Source organism: Branchiostoma lanceolatum, chromosome 17 (assembly GCF_035083965.1).
Source record: "Branchiostoma lanceolatum isolate klBraLanc5 chromosome 17, klBraLanc5.hap2, whole genome shotgun sequence".
Classification (NCBI taxonomy): Eukaryota; Metazoa; Chordata; class Leptocardii; order Amphioxiformes; family Branchiostomatidae; genus Branchiostoma; species Branchiostoma lanceolatum.
Window position 1 is genome coordinate 14,567,380 of NC_089738.1, and position 14,046 is coordinate 14,581,425.

The 14,046-nt window shown below is 42.2% G+C and overlaps 2 protein-coding genes across 4 annotated transcripts; one reads left to right on the plus strand and one right to left on the minus strand.

Annotated features, from left to right (window-relative positions):
- The first annotated feature begins 31 nt into the window (after positions 1 to 31).
- Positions 32 to 6,482, plus strand: LOC136422628 (nondiscriminating glutamyl-tRNA synthetase EARS2, mitochondrial-like). Of its 3 annotated transcripts, none has more exons than XM_066410456.1 (15): positions 32 to 81; positions 597 to 849; positions 1,128 to 1,200; positions 1,487 to 1,524; positions 1,665 to 1,712; positions 1,972 to 2,142; positions 2,620 to 2,700; positions 3,046 to 3,138; positions 3,536 to 3,630; positions 4,027 to 4,081; positions 4,384 to 4,488; positions 5,044 to 5,204; positions 5,400 to 5,460; positions 5,591 to 5,860; positions 6,101 to 6,482. In XM_066410456.1, exons 2-15 carry the CDS (start codon positions 622 to 624, stop codon positions 6,224 to 6,226), a joined length of 1,605 nt encoding a protein of 534 aa, XP_066266553.1. In that variant the 5' UTR covers positions 32 to 81; positions 597 to 621; the 3' UTR covers positions 6,227 to 6,482. The 3 variants fall into 3 exon arrangements, with proteins under 3 accessions (XP_066266553.1, XP_066266552.1, XP_066266551.1); XM_066410455.1 differs by having other exon boundaries at positions 43 to 100; XM_066410454.1 differs by lacking the exon at positions 32 to 81 and adding an exon at positions 150 to 243.
- LOC136422636 (phospholipid scramblase 2-like) lies at positions 5,981 to 11,765 on the minus strand. The gene is made up of 7 exons (XM_066410465.1): positions 10,317 to 11,765; positions 9,095 to 9,172; positions 8,420 to 8,612; positions 7,909 to 8,020; positions 7,224 to 7,329; positions 6,967 to 7,025; positions 5,981 to 6,666 (listed from the first exon to the last, which is right to left on the minus strand). The coding sequence occupies exons 1-7, from the start codon at positions 10,489 to 10,491 to the stop codon at positions 6,640 to 6,642; spliced, it is 750 nt and encodes a 249-aa protein (XP_066266562.1). The 5' UTR covers positions 10,492 to 11,765; the 3' UTR covers positions 5,981 to 6,639.
- Positions 11,766 to 14,046: the final 2,281 nt, after the last annotated feature.

The window sequence follows — 14,046 nt, forward strand, 5'->3', positions numbered from 1 at the left end:
GACATTTCATTGTAGATAACGGCGATGCAATTACGACAGCTGTTTTTACGACGTGCTGCAAAATGATTCTTTCGACACATGGTTTGTTGTTCATCACAATGTATGTGTGTTTACATGCTAGATTAATGGATTTTAGCAATATTTTATGACAGAAAGTTGTCTACCACGCTTCAATGATGTCACTCGGGTGTCTCAATTATACTTTTTAATTCAATGTGCCCCTTTTGTACGTTGTAACGCTAGGTGATGTCTTCAGTCTAGTACTTCTTAGGGCTTGATTATTATATATGTTGATAGACTTGTTTTGTTTTCTTGAGAAAGATCACATATTTTTTGGAAGTGACTATTGACAGGATGATCCTGTCATACCATGGCCGACACGTACAATAGGTGTGCTGGTTAGGTAAAGTAGGTGTGTTGCTCATTGTACATGTCAGGATCATCCTGTCAACAGTGCAAATATTTCCACAGTTGACTGGACCATCCTGTCAATAGCCAGAGGCTGAGAGGCATTAATATATTGAAACATCAAGATACAACAATTCTCTGTCAGACTTCTTTGAGCTTGCTAACATTAAAATTGTTTTGTTTTCAAGAAAGGTCAACTGTTTCTCAGAAACAATGCGTCTGCTGTTGAAGATACCGCTGCATAGCTCTCTGGGACCCCACCCAGTCAGACAGATATGCTGCAGCCGTGCACTACAGTCATGCTCAGATGTCCGGGTCAGATTTGCACCCAGCCCGACTGGGATGCTACACCTGGGCGGCCTGCGGACAGCCCTGTATAACTTCCTGTTTGCCAAGGCACACAATGGTAGCTTCGTCCTCAGGATAGAAGATACAGACCGGGTAGGTTACCTCTGACAATGTATTTATGGTCACTAAACTAAAACTATGTCCATGAGTATGACAGAACATCGTAAAGTTTACTTTTGTCACTGTAATTGACTAGTGATTGTTGTGTTGAGTGATATTAGCTGTACAAAACTTTATTTATAATTGTGATTGTGGTTAATGTTATGGTTTCCGGAACCAATTACATGAATTTATATTGGGCAAACTGAAGATTTCTTTTAAGGAAATGCCATTTACATGATTTTATATCTTCCCATTTGCCCCCTCCCCAGACCAGGCTGGTCCCCGGTTTTGAGGAGAGTCTGGAGGAGATGCTGAGGTGGGCGGGGCTGCAGCCGGATGAGGGTGAGCAGCTCATAAGGATCCTCCTGCTCTGTCTCCTTAACCTTCTCCCTGCTGTCTACTACTGTAGTTACTCTGTAACCAATAGGGAATTCTGTGCCAAACAGCTACTTCGAAAGTTTCAGAGTGCTAAAGGTTAAACAAGCTGACATCTCCAGCAAAGACAGCATCCCATCCAATATGTCAGTGTTGTAACCGATGCCAATGTTGTCCATGGATAAGACCATATTAGATGATGAGCCAGTAACATTGTGAATACAAATGACTGATAGTTTTGTCATGATTCTAGGACCAACCAAGGGTGGAAAATATGGACCTTATCGTCAGGTATGTGTGTCTTCCAATTCTTCCAATAGTCTCTCTCCATTTTAAGAGCATCTTAAAAGAACCCTGTTTGATTACTAGTAAGCATTAAGTAATACACAATGTACACTCAAAATAACAATGATACTTCTTTTCTCTCACAGTCTGAAAGGGTTCACATCTACAAGGAAAAGACACAATGGCTCATTGAGGTAGGAATCAAGGACATTATAATGTCCTTGTAGGAATGGAAGAAAAGGATATATTTTGGAATTAGTTATGGACGCTCTTTTCGATGCAATTTGTTTTTAGGAAAAAAATCTGTAAATAAGAGTGTATTTAAAATTTATTTTGTATTGTACTCGATATTAAGGAGAGATTCCAGTTTTCCTCACTACTGTATATTTCAGCAGCTAGAAAACATCATGTTTTTCTTGAGCTTGAAGAGCACTATTGACATGTTGTCCCTAGAGGGGTGCAGCATATCACTGCTTCTGTACCCCCCACCGTCTGGAGCTGTTACGTAAGGAGGCTGCCAGGAGGAAGGAGGTGCCTCGCTATGACAACAGGTGCAGGCAGCTGTCTCAGCAGGAATGCAGGAGGAGGTTGGAGGATGGGGTTCCACATGTCGTCAGATTTAAGGTGAGCAAGACAAATTAAATCACATCCTCTGTGCTTCATGTCTTACTACAGAAGACACAGGAATCCAACAACTTCATGTCTATTTTTTGCACATGTTCAATTATTTTTAAAAAAGTAATACATGTTGATCTGAAGTGTTGAAAACTTTTATTCATTTCTGTTGTATTTAACGCCAGCAGGGAACACAGGCGAGGGATTGGGATGGGGAACGATAGACGATAAACCGGATATTGAGTGAGTGAGTGAGTGAGTGAGTGAGTGAGTGAGTGAGTGAGTGAGTGAGTGAGTGAGTGAGTGAGTGAGTGAGTGAGTGAGTGAGTGAGTGAGTGAGTGAGTGAGTGAGTGAGTGAGTGTTAACCAGGCGAGCCCAACTCAGTGGTGTGACTACTGCTCTACTGTCACATGGGGCCCCGGACACAACTGTAATAGCTGTGAGGTGATCAGAATTGTTAACAAATGTTGGGTTTTTTTTCCTAGCTGGAGGACAATGCCAAGCCCTTTACTGACTTGGTGTTTGGGGTCACCAGACATGATGTGGCCAGTGTGGAAGGGGACCCTGTAAGTCTACAATTCTTTCTGTCTTCCTTCTGTTACTGGGAGTTGATATAGTACAATAGAACACATTACAACAACGAAACAACAATAGAAGTTTGTCTATGAACTATCTGTTGCTCAGAACACTTGTGATATATGTCTTTCATACACTCACCATAATTCTGGTGAACCAATTATATTTTATCTAAAGTTACATTTCTGCATTGTTTTCATTTCAGTCTACGTTAGATCTATTCTGTATCAAGCTAGTGTATCAGTGAGCTTTTCTTCTCCCACAAGAAGTTGTATCATCTGGGTAGCCATATCTCCAGTCTTAATCTTACCCCGTTCTCTGTTGTGTTTATCCAGGTGATTCTGAAGGGAGATGGTTTCCCCACCTACCACCTGGCTAACGTGGTGGACGACCACCTCATGGAGATCTCCCATGTTCTCAGGGGACAGGTGGGGGCACTGTTATTAGTTTTTTAGAAGTGACTGTGATCTCTTACCTACCAGTTTACTGAAGTCATGAAGAGCTATTCTTCCTAGGTCAGAGAAGACAGATGCTATATACAATATTTACAGGTTAATTGTACCAGGAAAATTCCCCTAGCTCTTTTTGACAAGCACAACAAAGAGTGTACCACAGCTTAACATCCTCTCCTAGGGACTATGACCCTTTCCAGTAATGTGCATGTTAGGTGAGCGACACAGCCAGGATTCGAAGCTTCTTAATCCAGAGGCAGGGTCACTAACCACTTGACTTTATGCGCTACACTGGACTATGAATGCTGCAATTATTATTAGGCAGTATGGACAAAAAGGTTACAACACTGATTTGTGACTAATTCCCTTTCAGGAATGGCTGATCTCCACTGGGAAGCACCTCATGCTGTACCAAGCATTTGGCTGGACTCCTCCACAGTTTGCACATCTCCCTCTTCTGGTTAACAAGTACAGAAACTTTCTTTACTTTTAAATGTCCTTCTGTGCATGTGTCTTGCACTGAATATGTTGGCTTAACATGATATTACTCTTGTTCTGTGTTTGCATCTACTAGTATGTTGACCTGGCTTTGCATACCGCAGTAAAGGCTACATCATCAGTTGTCTATGTGTATGTTATGGTTGTAGAACAGTTGTCCATGTGTATGTAATGGTTGCTGCACCTTGAAGAGGAGGACCGATGATGTTGATGATGTAGAACAAGATTGGTGTCAAGAATATATACTCCATTGCTGACACACGCCAAGATACATGGCACTCATGACACTTTGTCAGGGGTTTCATTTGATTTATTTGAATGTATGAATCTATATTTGTAATGTTTTTGAGACTTGTTACACTGCAGAGACGGTACAAAACTTTCCAAAAGACAAGGAGACATCTTTGCCAACCACTTCCGGGTAAGTTCAACATCTTAGAGGGGAGCAGTTTTCTCCCATTTGTCATAGATACATGGCCTAACCCTCAGACACTGAGATTATGTACGTTTTAAGGTGACCACTTTAAATTTGATTTAAGATTTCTGTTACAGTTTACCTGTGCACTATTCCCATCATTATGACACCATTACCTAGTCTTGTGCAAAACATTTTTGCTGTGATTCTAATAACCAAAGTGAAAATTAGCATTAGATGATGGTTCTTGTAATAATGATGGTGAAATTTGAAAATGTTGAGGAATGACCAGTCTTTATTTTCATCAGGAGAAGGGATACGTTCCGCAAGCAGTGTTGAACTTCATCACGTTCTGTGGGGCAGGTTTCCATGACAACAAGAAAGTCAAAACTTTGGAAGATATGGTGGCTGAGGTATTACTAGTACAAGTTTCCTGTCTTAAACTTATAGTGAAGCGTCTTATTTTGTAAGTGGAATATTGGAGGAGCCAAGAGACATTGTTTCTGTGGTTAATGTTTTTGATATGCCCCAAAATGGCATGTAGTGCACGTTTTCTCTTGTGCTGGTGTTTATCATTGAATTACAATTACATGTATGTTTCTCTATAGAGAGTTGAGGTACACTTAAGTGTGTAGTAACTCCTATGTGTACCACTTTCAATGATTTCCTCAGGTTGGAAAAGCTAACAAACTTATTTATTGACAACCAAGATAAACATATATCACAGACAAAATAGACCCAGTCAGTATTGCCTTGAGGAAAGTGAAAGACGGTCACCGAAATGTCGGCTGTGATTGTATAAAAATTAATATCTTAGTTGTGAATGAATAACCTTGTTATCCTGTGTGTATATTGGAGAGATGTGATGTGATGTGTGATGTATCCTGTGTGTACCTCTGTATTATGTTTCTCTATAGAGATTTAAGGCACACTTAAGTGTGTAGTAACTCCTGTGTGTAACTCTGCAGTTCTCACTATTCCGGGTTGTTGAGCACCCTGCCCGTCTGGACTGGGACAGGTTACAGGAGTTCCAGAGGGAACACCTGGCCAGGCTGTTTGGGACACACGGCGGGCAGAACCACATAGTACAGAACCTCAGGGAACTTCTAGTGCAGCAGTATGGGGAAAGGTAACTGGGTATTCTATTTGTAGGGGTGCAAACAAACACGCTTGGCTAAATTTGTAAAAAAAATACATTGTAGGTATGTAATTGCCATTTAGAAAACCTCCTTGGTAGGCTTGATAATAGTCATGTTTATTTTTGATATTCATTCATTTACTGCCAAAAATGAAAATGCTAATTTTTCTGTTTACATTTCTCAAGATTTTCAGGCTTCTCTGTCCTGCCAGATGAGTACATTTTGAGGGTTTTGGAAACGAGAATGGTAAGTGCTGCAGTTATCTTCATTGATAGTTTATTTCCTCACCAGTTACTTTGGACTTGTTTGTTTATCTGGAAAATGAAGAGCTTTGTAGTCGTTGATTCTGACATATTTGTCTTCCTTTTCATTTTAGGGCCACTTTACATTATTGAGTGATCTAGTCTCTGCTGACTTTCAATATCTGTGGGGACAGCCAAATATAACTGTACAGAAACTGGTCATGATCACTAGTCATGCCAGCCCTGTTCTCAGAACAGTCCATGAGGCATTACAGGACATGTCCACAGACCAGTTTACAACAGAGGGTTTGGGATCCAAGCTGAGATATGTATCCAAGACCCACCAGGCAGTGAAATACAGTACCCTGATGAAGATGCTGAGATTTGTGTTATCAGGCAGACAGGTATGTATAGTGTGTGGTCTTGGGTGAGTGATGTTGTGCTGTACGTATTATAACCTGACTTGTTGTTTTTGAAGATGAATTTTAATCATCACAGAAGGAAAAGTCACAATCAGGTTCTCATTGATTTGTATGCAATTTATGTGTTTTGTTCCAAGCAACCATCACAAAAAGACACATATATGATAGAAAATGAATATAATATCCAGATCAAAAACTTTGAACTTTGCCCTCTCCATGCAGGTCGGGCCCAGTGTGGCAGAGATGATGACCACACTAGGACAGACGGAGACACTGAAGAGACTTAACAATGCTCTGTCATTACTAGATAGTCACAGTAAAACCAAAGACACAGAGAGAAGATTATGATAACATTTCATTACATCTATCTAGGTGTATATATAGAACACAATCCAAGTCATGATAAAACATTGTGGTACAAATATCTGAACATGCAGAATATACATGTACTACTGTAATAACAAATTTATACATTCAAATCCAAATTGCAAAATTTAAAGCACCTTCACACAAACACAATAAGAAAATGTAATGTAGATAGGTATATATACAACAGTGTCTAATGTAATTAACTTGTAAGGCTATTAAAGAAAACAGAATACTCTTTCTGGCTGTGAGTGGTTTTCTTTATACAGTTACATCCCAGCTGAGCTTATGTACTGTGATGTGGGCCCTTCTTGTTCACACTCAGGATACCCTCAATAGTCTGTGTACTCAACTCTGTCCCCATCAGAGATGTGGATAATATGTTGTGTCTCTATTTAGCTCATCTCGAAATACATGTAGTTCTGTAGGGGGGAAAGGACAAGCAGTGTCAGTGAAAACCAAGGGAGAAAATTACATGTATACAGTGATGCATGTGCATTGTACAGCTCCTATGATATGCACTTGTGAACATGACTTATAAAGTATGATATGAAGCACTGACATACTAGTTATCTGCTGTTGCTTTCAGGAATGAGTCACAACAGAATCACAGTTGGTTGGACTATGACTCCTTGGAGAGTGATACAAAAGTTATGATTTTGCAGTACTTGTAGGTAGGGTACTGCAATAAGCTCGACCTTAACATGATAAAGTGTACTTACAACCAGGAAGCAGGCTCCCAACAGTACTGCCTTCATCCTCACATCCACCTCAAATGGAACTGGTCATAATGACATAAAGAACATGGGCAGACTTCTAAGTTAATTGTGTTATATGGAATGTTTGTAACACAGGATATTAAGTACATGTATGACAATAGAAACTGCACACTTGCCTTTTGTATCCAATGGATGACAAGCCTACAGAGTAATAGTGAAAGGGTTTGCTTGCAATTGATGGTCTGAGAATGGAGACTTACATTCTATCTCGAAGTTCTCGTGGTCCATGTTGTACTTGTCCTGCGGCCCTCCCCACCGCTTAGCGATGGACCCAACAGCCTTCTTATCCTCCTCCAGGGACAGGATCTAGACAGACGATATTTACATGGAATTTGTCGATAGCAGCTTATGATCAGGGCAGTGCTCTATGCAATGTCAATCAAGCCAGGAAACGTATGGTTGTATGTGTACGTGTGATGGTTGATAAAGCCCCTGTCACACTTGTGCGAATATACAAGCCCACATGAGTTGCGTATTAACATTTTTTGGTTTAGGTTAAGTTTGCAGCCGAAGAAGTAATTTCTTTGGTTTGATAACTAGACTGCACAACGGTGGGTCAAAGTAGAAAACAACTTCCTCCCTACAAAATTTACTTAGACCAAAAAAATGTTAACGCGCAACTCACGCCCACTTGAATATACGCGCAAGTGTGACAGGGCCCTAACAGCAGTAAGAAGGGTCATCCTTGACTACTGTTTCACAACTTGTATTTCGACTACAAGTCGTTTGATTTATACGGTCTTTTTCGCGTGTCCTGTACCCAAGAATTACTATGACTAACAAAATAATAACATCTACCAGTTGGAGGCGTCTAGTGGACATCTCGACTGTAATGTTAGACCTTTGTATGTTTGATATCATGAAAAAATACGGTGTGATGAATACCTTGAACTCCATGTTACTGAAGCAGCGGCACGGACAGGCAGGACCCCGGATGTGGTACCAGGGCTTCTTGTCTGCGTCCTGAACCTCCAGGATCCCGTGGAATATGTTCCACCTGAGAACGGAGACAGAAGGACGAGTCTTAACATACAGAACCTAAACGTAAAACTTTACGTCATCTTTCAGTGGTTAGCATTTTCGGCGTTTTGGGGGAAATGGTGTGCAAGTTTCCATCACCAATTGAACAACTTCATGATAAAGCTTTCATTTACTGTAGGACACAGGGGGCTGAAATGTAGACTGACAATCGTCAATGGTAAATATAACATAACCCACAGATCCCAAGCCTTGAACGACACGTTTTTGAAAATTCGTCATCTAGATATTCTAACTTATCATCATTATCATCATCATATCTTGTGCTGTTGCCAGTACAGCAACTAGTTCAGGGCTTCTCGGTTAGCTTCAAACAGGTACCGGCTACTTTAAACACAGGGCAATGTGTGCCGCCTACTTCTGCTTGACGTATCCCAGCGTCTCCTCGTCGCCCGTCTTGACGGTGAGCGTCATGAGACAGCAGGGGAAGCAGCAGGCGTCGCAGCGCGCCGGCCGCACCAGGTGAAGCACCTCCCGGGACAGCTTGTCGTACAGGCTCATGTGGAACGCACGGGCAGGCCCGCAACACTGCCGGCAGAAACAGTTCGTCTCTGGGAACAAGGGAAGAACGTGTTGTAAATTTGTACTTGTATACTAGACCGTAACTAGAAAAGCACTCCGCTGAAGTTTTGTCTAACACTTGTTTTAGCTATCTAAATATCTACGACTGGCCAAGGCATGGGGATACTTCCGGACGTTTCGAGTGACATCCATCACTCTACATCAAAGTTATCTAAATAGTTATGATAGTCGACACAGGGTTGATAAGTACGGAGGTTGACTACTCGGTACCTGCCTTTACATGCCGCTCCCAGTAAAGCTAAGATGACAACTTTTGCAAGTGCAGTATATTTGATCATGCGCCATATGGTCTCAATTGGCATAGCAATCAATACATGGGGGAGCTAAAGAAAGAGGAGACTGCGCCAACATTTATCATGACTTAGAAGACGCAAAAGTATGGTGTTTGTCTAAACTTGATGAAGTGATCTGCGCGTTCTGTGACCAATGCCTGCTTGCTTTAGTTCCTCACCTTCAGACGCAAAATAGACCTGCTGGCCTCTGCCGTTCTTGATGACGTAGTTGTTGTTTTCAAAGTTGCAAACAGGTCCTGTGAGGAAGACAGAAAAAGTGATTACTTCAGAAATCAACCAATTCTTCAGTTGCTCATTCATTTGATAGGTATATCCTTTGCCTTTCTCATATAATATATTATAGCAGACTAGTCGTGTCGTATTATCGAGAGCAGACTTGTCGTGTATAGGATTCGTTTTAGAACTGAGTATAAAATATCTTTAGACATACCGTAATAAAATTGTGGAAACAGAATCGACTTTTCTTCTCTTATGTTATTTGAAGTGACAAATTTAAACCACTTTTATTGCAAGATAAAACTTTTGAAGTGATTGATTTGAAAATTTCTACAAGGAGTGGACGAATCTTCACGATAAAGACTTAATCAAAGTTAAACTTTCATGGTTTCATCACAAACATTTCACAAACAAGAACACTGTTGTGTGTGGTTTAACTATCAGCGTCACCAGTGTGTATCTAAATCTGTTAGCAACCAAGTAAATCTCCATCCGACAAAACGAGTAACGAGCTCAGAAACTTATAAGTCTGGACTGTAACTGATGTAGCATCATTGTCGTGGTGACAAGTCAACAGGTCCTATTTACCGCGTGTTTGGGGAAGTCATTAGAACACCCACCGCCGATGCGGCCAGTGGTTTTGAATTGGCGCATTAAGCACGACAACGTAAGACCATGGGTAAATACAAAATTGTTCCAAGAACGATACAAATTTAAATGTTCTTGTTGTTTTTAGATATTCAATCTATCAAATCTATAAGCTTCTGTTTGACATGTTCAGAAGAAAGAAGTGAACCCTTTTATTATATTCCACGCAACCGGAAAATGTTTTAGCAACAGCGAATATCCATGTGTATGTTACCATCCATTTTAGTGTTAGTCTGGTTTCCATTCCGTTTTTCTAAGACAATTGTCTTTACCATTAGTTGAATCCACACGAACCCTCCCAGTGCGTGACTTCTTGCACCATACAAATGCTTCATTGACAAAGATGATACTGTTTTAACATTTACCATTTCCAAGCAGATCTACCGGTGGCAAGACAGTATCCAAAGGGCTAAAACAGTATCTGGTGGCCAGTTGGATACTGTTTTGGCCCTTTGGTCATGGATACTGTCTTGCCGCCGATAGGTCTGCTTGGAGATTATTTCTCTTCCAGCTTACCTTCTGCCCCGAAAGTCTGTGCGACGCGCAGCTTGTCCAGGCTGGTGAGGTACTCCAGGCCGGCGGGACAGTTGGTGGGCTTGTCCGGCGGCCGGCCCATCCACGTCACCAGCTCCATACTCTCCTCTCCCTTCCCGCCCTTTTTCGGCTGCCTGTCAACAACACGACCTGACATGGCGCCTTGAGAACTCTTTAACTTGTTACTTCCGTCTCAAATGTCCTTATAAATACCGCCGAAGTCAAGTCAGTGAAGACTTTTTTTCTTCTCCCGTAGTCGGTCAGATGCAACAAGTAGTTTAAAGATTACAATTGCTTTGTTGTTCGCTTTGAATGGAATACGTTTGCTTGTACCAACAAGTTACTGTAACTTTCCGCTCAGAAAGTTAAAATTCCGTCTTGGTTTCTTCCATCTTCCGGCGTTTTGTCCCACCTGATCGGTCTATCGTTTCGTTCTTCTCTACTGTGGATTTGCCTGTTGCAGAACGCAGTACTTCCCACGGTCCCACCTCTGAATCCGTCCACGTTTTCCTACAGAATACACTGGTAAATGTTCGCGCACTGGAGTCGAAAAAGCTGCCCTGTAAACCCAGATTTTCAATAACCGTCTTCTTCAAATCAAATCCCTACGCAGGAAGGAATCCACGACACTACTTGGTTCAACCCCTGCTCTCAAACTGTCCAGAAATGACGCACCTGTTGTATTTGTACCTGACAACAAAGACTTAAACACCAGCCCTTTCAGTGGGACGTGCGCTTTCCTGCGCTGTAGCACTTTTCAAGAGGCTGCACTCAAAAGGCGTCCAATATCAACATTTCAGCGGAGAGGTCTGATCCCTTCAACATTACCTTCCAACACAAAGACCCTGCCTGATGACGTGTTGACTTAGCATACTAATCTTTTCGGAAAACCTTTTCCTCTTAATCCGGTGTCGGATTCGTCACACAGCAACACCGCTACCGTGTTTCTGGTATTTGCACCATAATGGTGTTTATTCTGTTTTATGATAACGAGAAAAGTTGACAGTTACACAGACGCACAATACTACATGTGATAAGAACAGCCGTTTTAGTCGTAATAAGCCTAGGAGCAATGCAGGACTTCAGTCCACTCCTGTTTCTGTCTTGCACCACCTTTGTTCTTTTTCTTTCATGGCTACCACAAACATCAGTGAACTTGACCCGTAAGAAATGCAAAGCATGGGCTTCTATCGCTATGTTGTATTTATACCCGCATGACTGGTCATACGTTTGGATGTTTGGAGGAAGTGGCAAATGCAGAGCTGTACTGTAAGCAAAGAGGCATGTAAGACTTGTTGGTAGAAACATTATTGGAGAAAAAGTTGTGATCATGAAGGGGAAGGGCCTGCTTGTCTGTAGTCGTGTAATACAGTGTAAGGCTAGGCAGAGCATATAAAGATCTACATGGACGTTTATCCCCTTCTGCAACGACAATGTTCTGACAGTGTAAGTATATAATACGAGTATAAGGTGGGGTTTTGTTTCGAAAATACTAAAATGCAATGAATAATGTGCCACAGCTTTGTTGAAGGGAATCAGTGATGTTTAATGAACAATTGGAGTGTGTAAGATTCCAGAGCAAAAATGCCGACATGACTGCACATGTACGAAAGATACAAGCAACTGCAAGGTAAAGGAAGACGCACAAAATAATCCCTACACATGGTATGCATGAGATGTATTTCAAAACATAACATAACAAAGTCTGTCTCTGTTGTAGCAGTATCTTGCTCATTACAGAACGGTAACTTCGTCTGTGAATATAACCCGGGGTGTGCTGACTTTGTGGTCCTTCCCCGCTCCTGCTGCTCCTTCCAACTGACAGTTCCCGAAGGCGTGAAGCGAGAGTCCTGAAAAGCTGACGAACTCCGCTAGACAGTCCCGACAGAAGAAGCTACCTTGGCAACCTCTGTCAATCATGTTTGTTGTAACGAAACTTTCCTCCCTCGAGACCAAACCTTTATGCGAAGTTGCGCCTGGGTTTGACGTTAGGTTGTGGGCGGGAGCGCTCTTGTGACGTCGCCTTGCGGGAACACAGGAATTGCAGCTAAAACAGGTGGTGCACCTGGCGGAGGGACGTCGCTCCCTTTTGCTTCTTCCTAAGTCACTGCCAATGCTTTCTCTCTTAGTGTGTGGTGCATCTGCACGTGAGCCAATAGATCGCCCTTCTCTTGAACTGTTAGTAGATGGATTATTTTCTGGTTTCAGTGTGACGTCACATTGTTCAATGCTAGCATTTCTTCTGTCGCCCTCCTCGTTCCGTTGCGCTGGCAAGCTTGGCTGGTCCAAGTTGCTTGGAGACACTTTGGGTGACTCAAAATTTTCCCTTGCAACCGTAACAGCCGAACTGACCACGCTGTCGATGGTCTTTTCTGACTTTTCTGTTCTTCTGTGTTGTTTTATCTGCTCTACCACCTCCTTGCCACCAGTTTGATCATCTCCGCAGCAGCTGGTGTCTTCTCCGCTGTCCTTCACTGTTTTGAGAACGAACCTGTCGTCTGTAGCAGTAGTCTCTTCCCGTGTTGTCCGATCTAACGGCAGTTTATCCGAAGTTGTTGAGGGATTCACTGCCGCTCCAGGTAACGTTATCTGATCAGCTTTTGTTGAAATATCGTGTAGGTTTCCAGCAAGGCCATCGCCTAGAAGCGGCTCTCCGTCGAGATATTTCCTCAGATCCCCTTCGATGTTAGACATGAACAGAAGAACGTCTTGACTAACGCCTTCACAACTGGCGGTGCTGTAAGAGGAATCTGTCAAAAACAAGCTGTGCTTCTTCTCACGTCTCTCCCGTGGGGTCTTCCTCTGTGTCTTCGACGTCTTGCGTGGCATGTTGGTACGAGTTACCCCAGATTTAGTGTCGAAAACGTGGCCAATTTGCCATGTCTACCTGTAGCAATCTACATAGATCCGAATAGTTAAATCGACTATCCATTCACCAACCCAAACCAGTAAGTTGCAAACAAAAATCATAGGGTCAGGTTAGGTGTTCATAAGACTGAAAAATGCGTTGCTAACCACAGAAGTGTATCTGCGCAACTGTTCTATTCTGTATTTCTCAGGTTAATGTTCCAGAACACCCAGTTCAGTATCCAAAATGGTGAACCGGTGTATCAGTCCGCTCGATTCCAAAGTTAGTCCAGCAGCCATTGGGGGTCCTACGGGGCCCCGCCCGAAAGTGCAAAATATACACGGCGGGGCATCTTTAAAAAAAAAAAAAATATGACAGAGGCATAATCGGGAAAACGTTGAGCGACCCAAACTGGATTTGTATTTTGTATTATTACCTGTACATATCATCCATGGTGTAAAAGTATGATTTAAAAGAAAAAACACAGAAAACTTAAAAAGCACACTTCTTTATCTACGAAATTCGTTTGAAGTACTAATGGTCGCTCAATGGTGGCCGCCTCAGTGGAAAGACATGTGTACGGGGAGAGGCTTGGCTGCCCGCTGTACCTGTGTTCCGTGCAGGATAACCATATGCTGGAGTGTCCTACCCCGGAAGTGAGCGCATCCACAACTATGGTTAGACCATGTTTTGAAAAAAAAAAAACAATTGAATGCACTATTGCTTTAATGCTAATAAGAAGGGTAAGATATTGAACAGTAACAATGGTGTTGAGATTCAGCTGTTTCTGTTAAGATGTTGCCGGCTTAATGGTTTCAATAATGCCATTGGGACCAAGTAACCGTGAGCACAGATACCGCTACG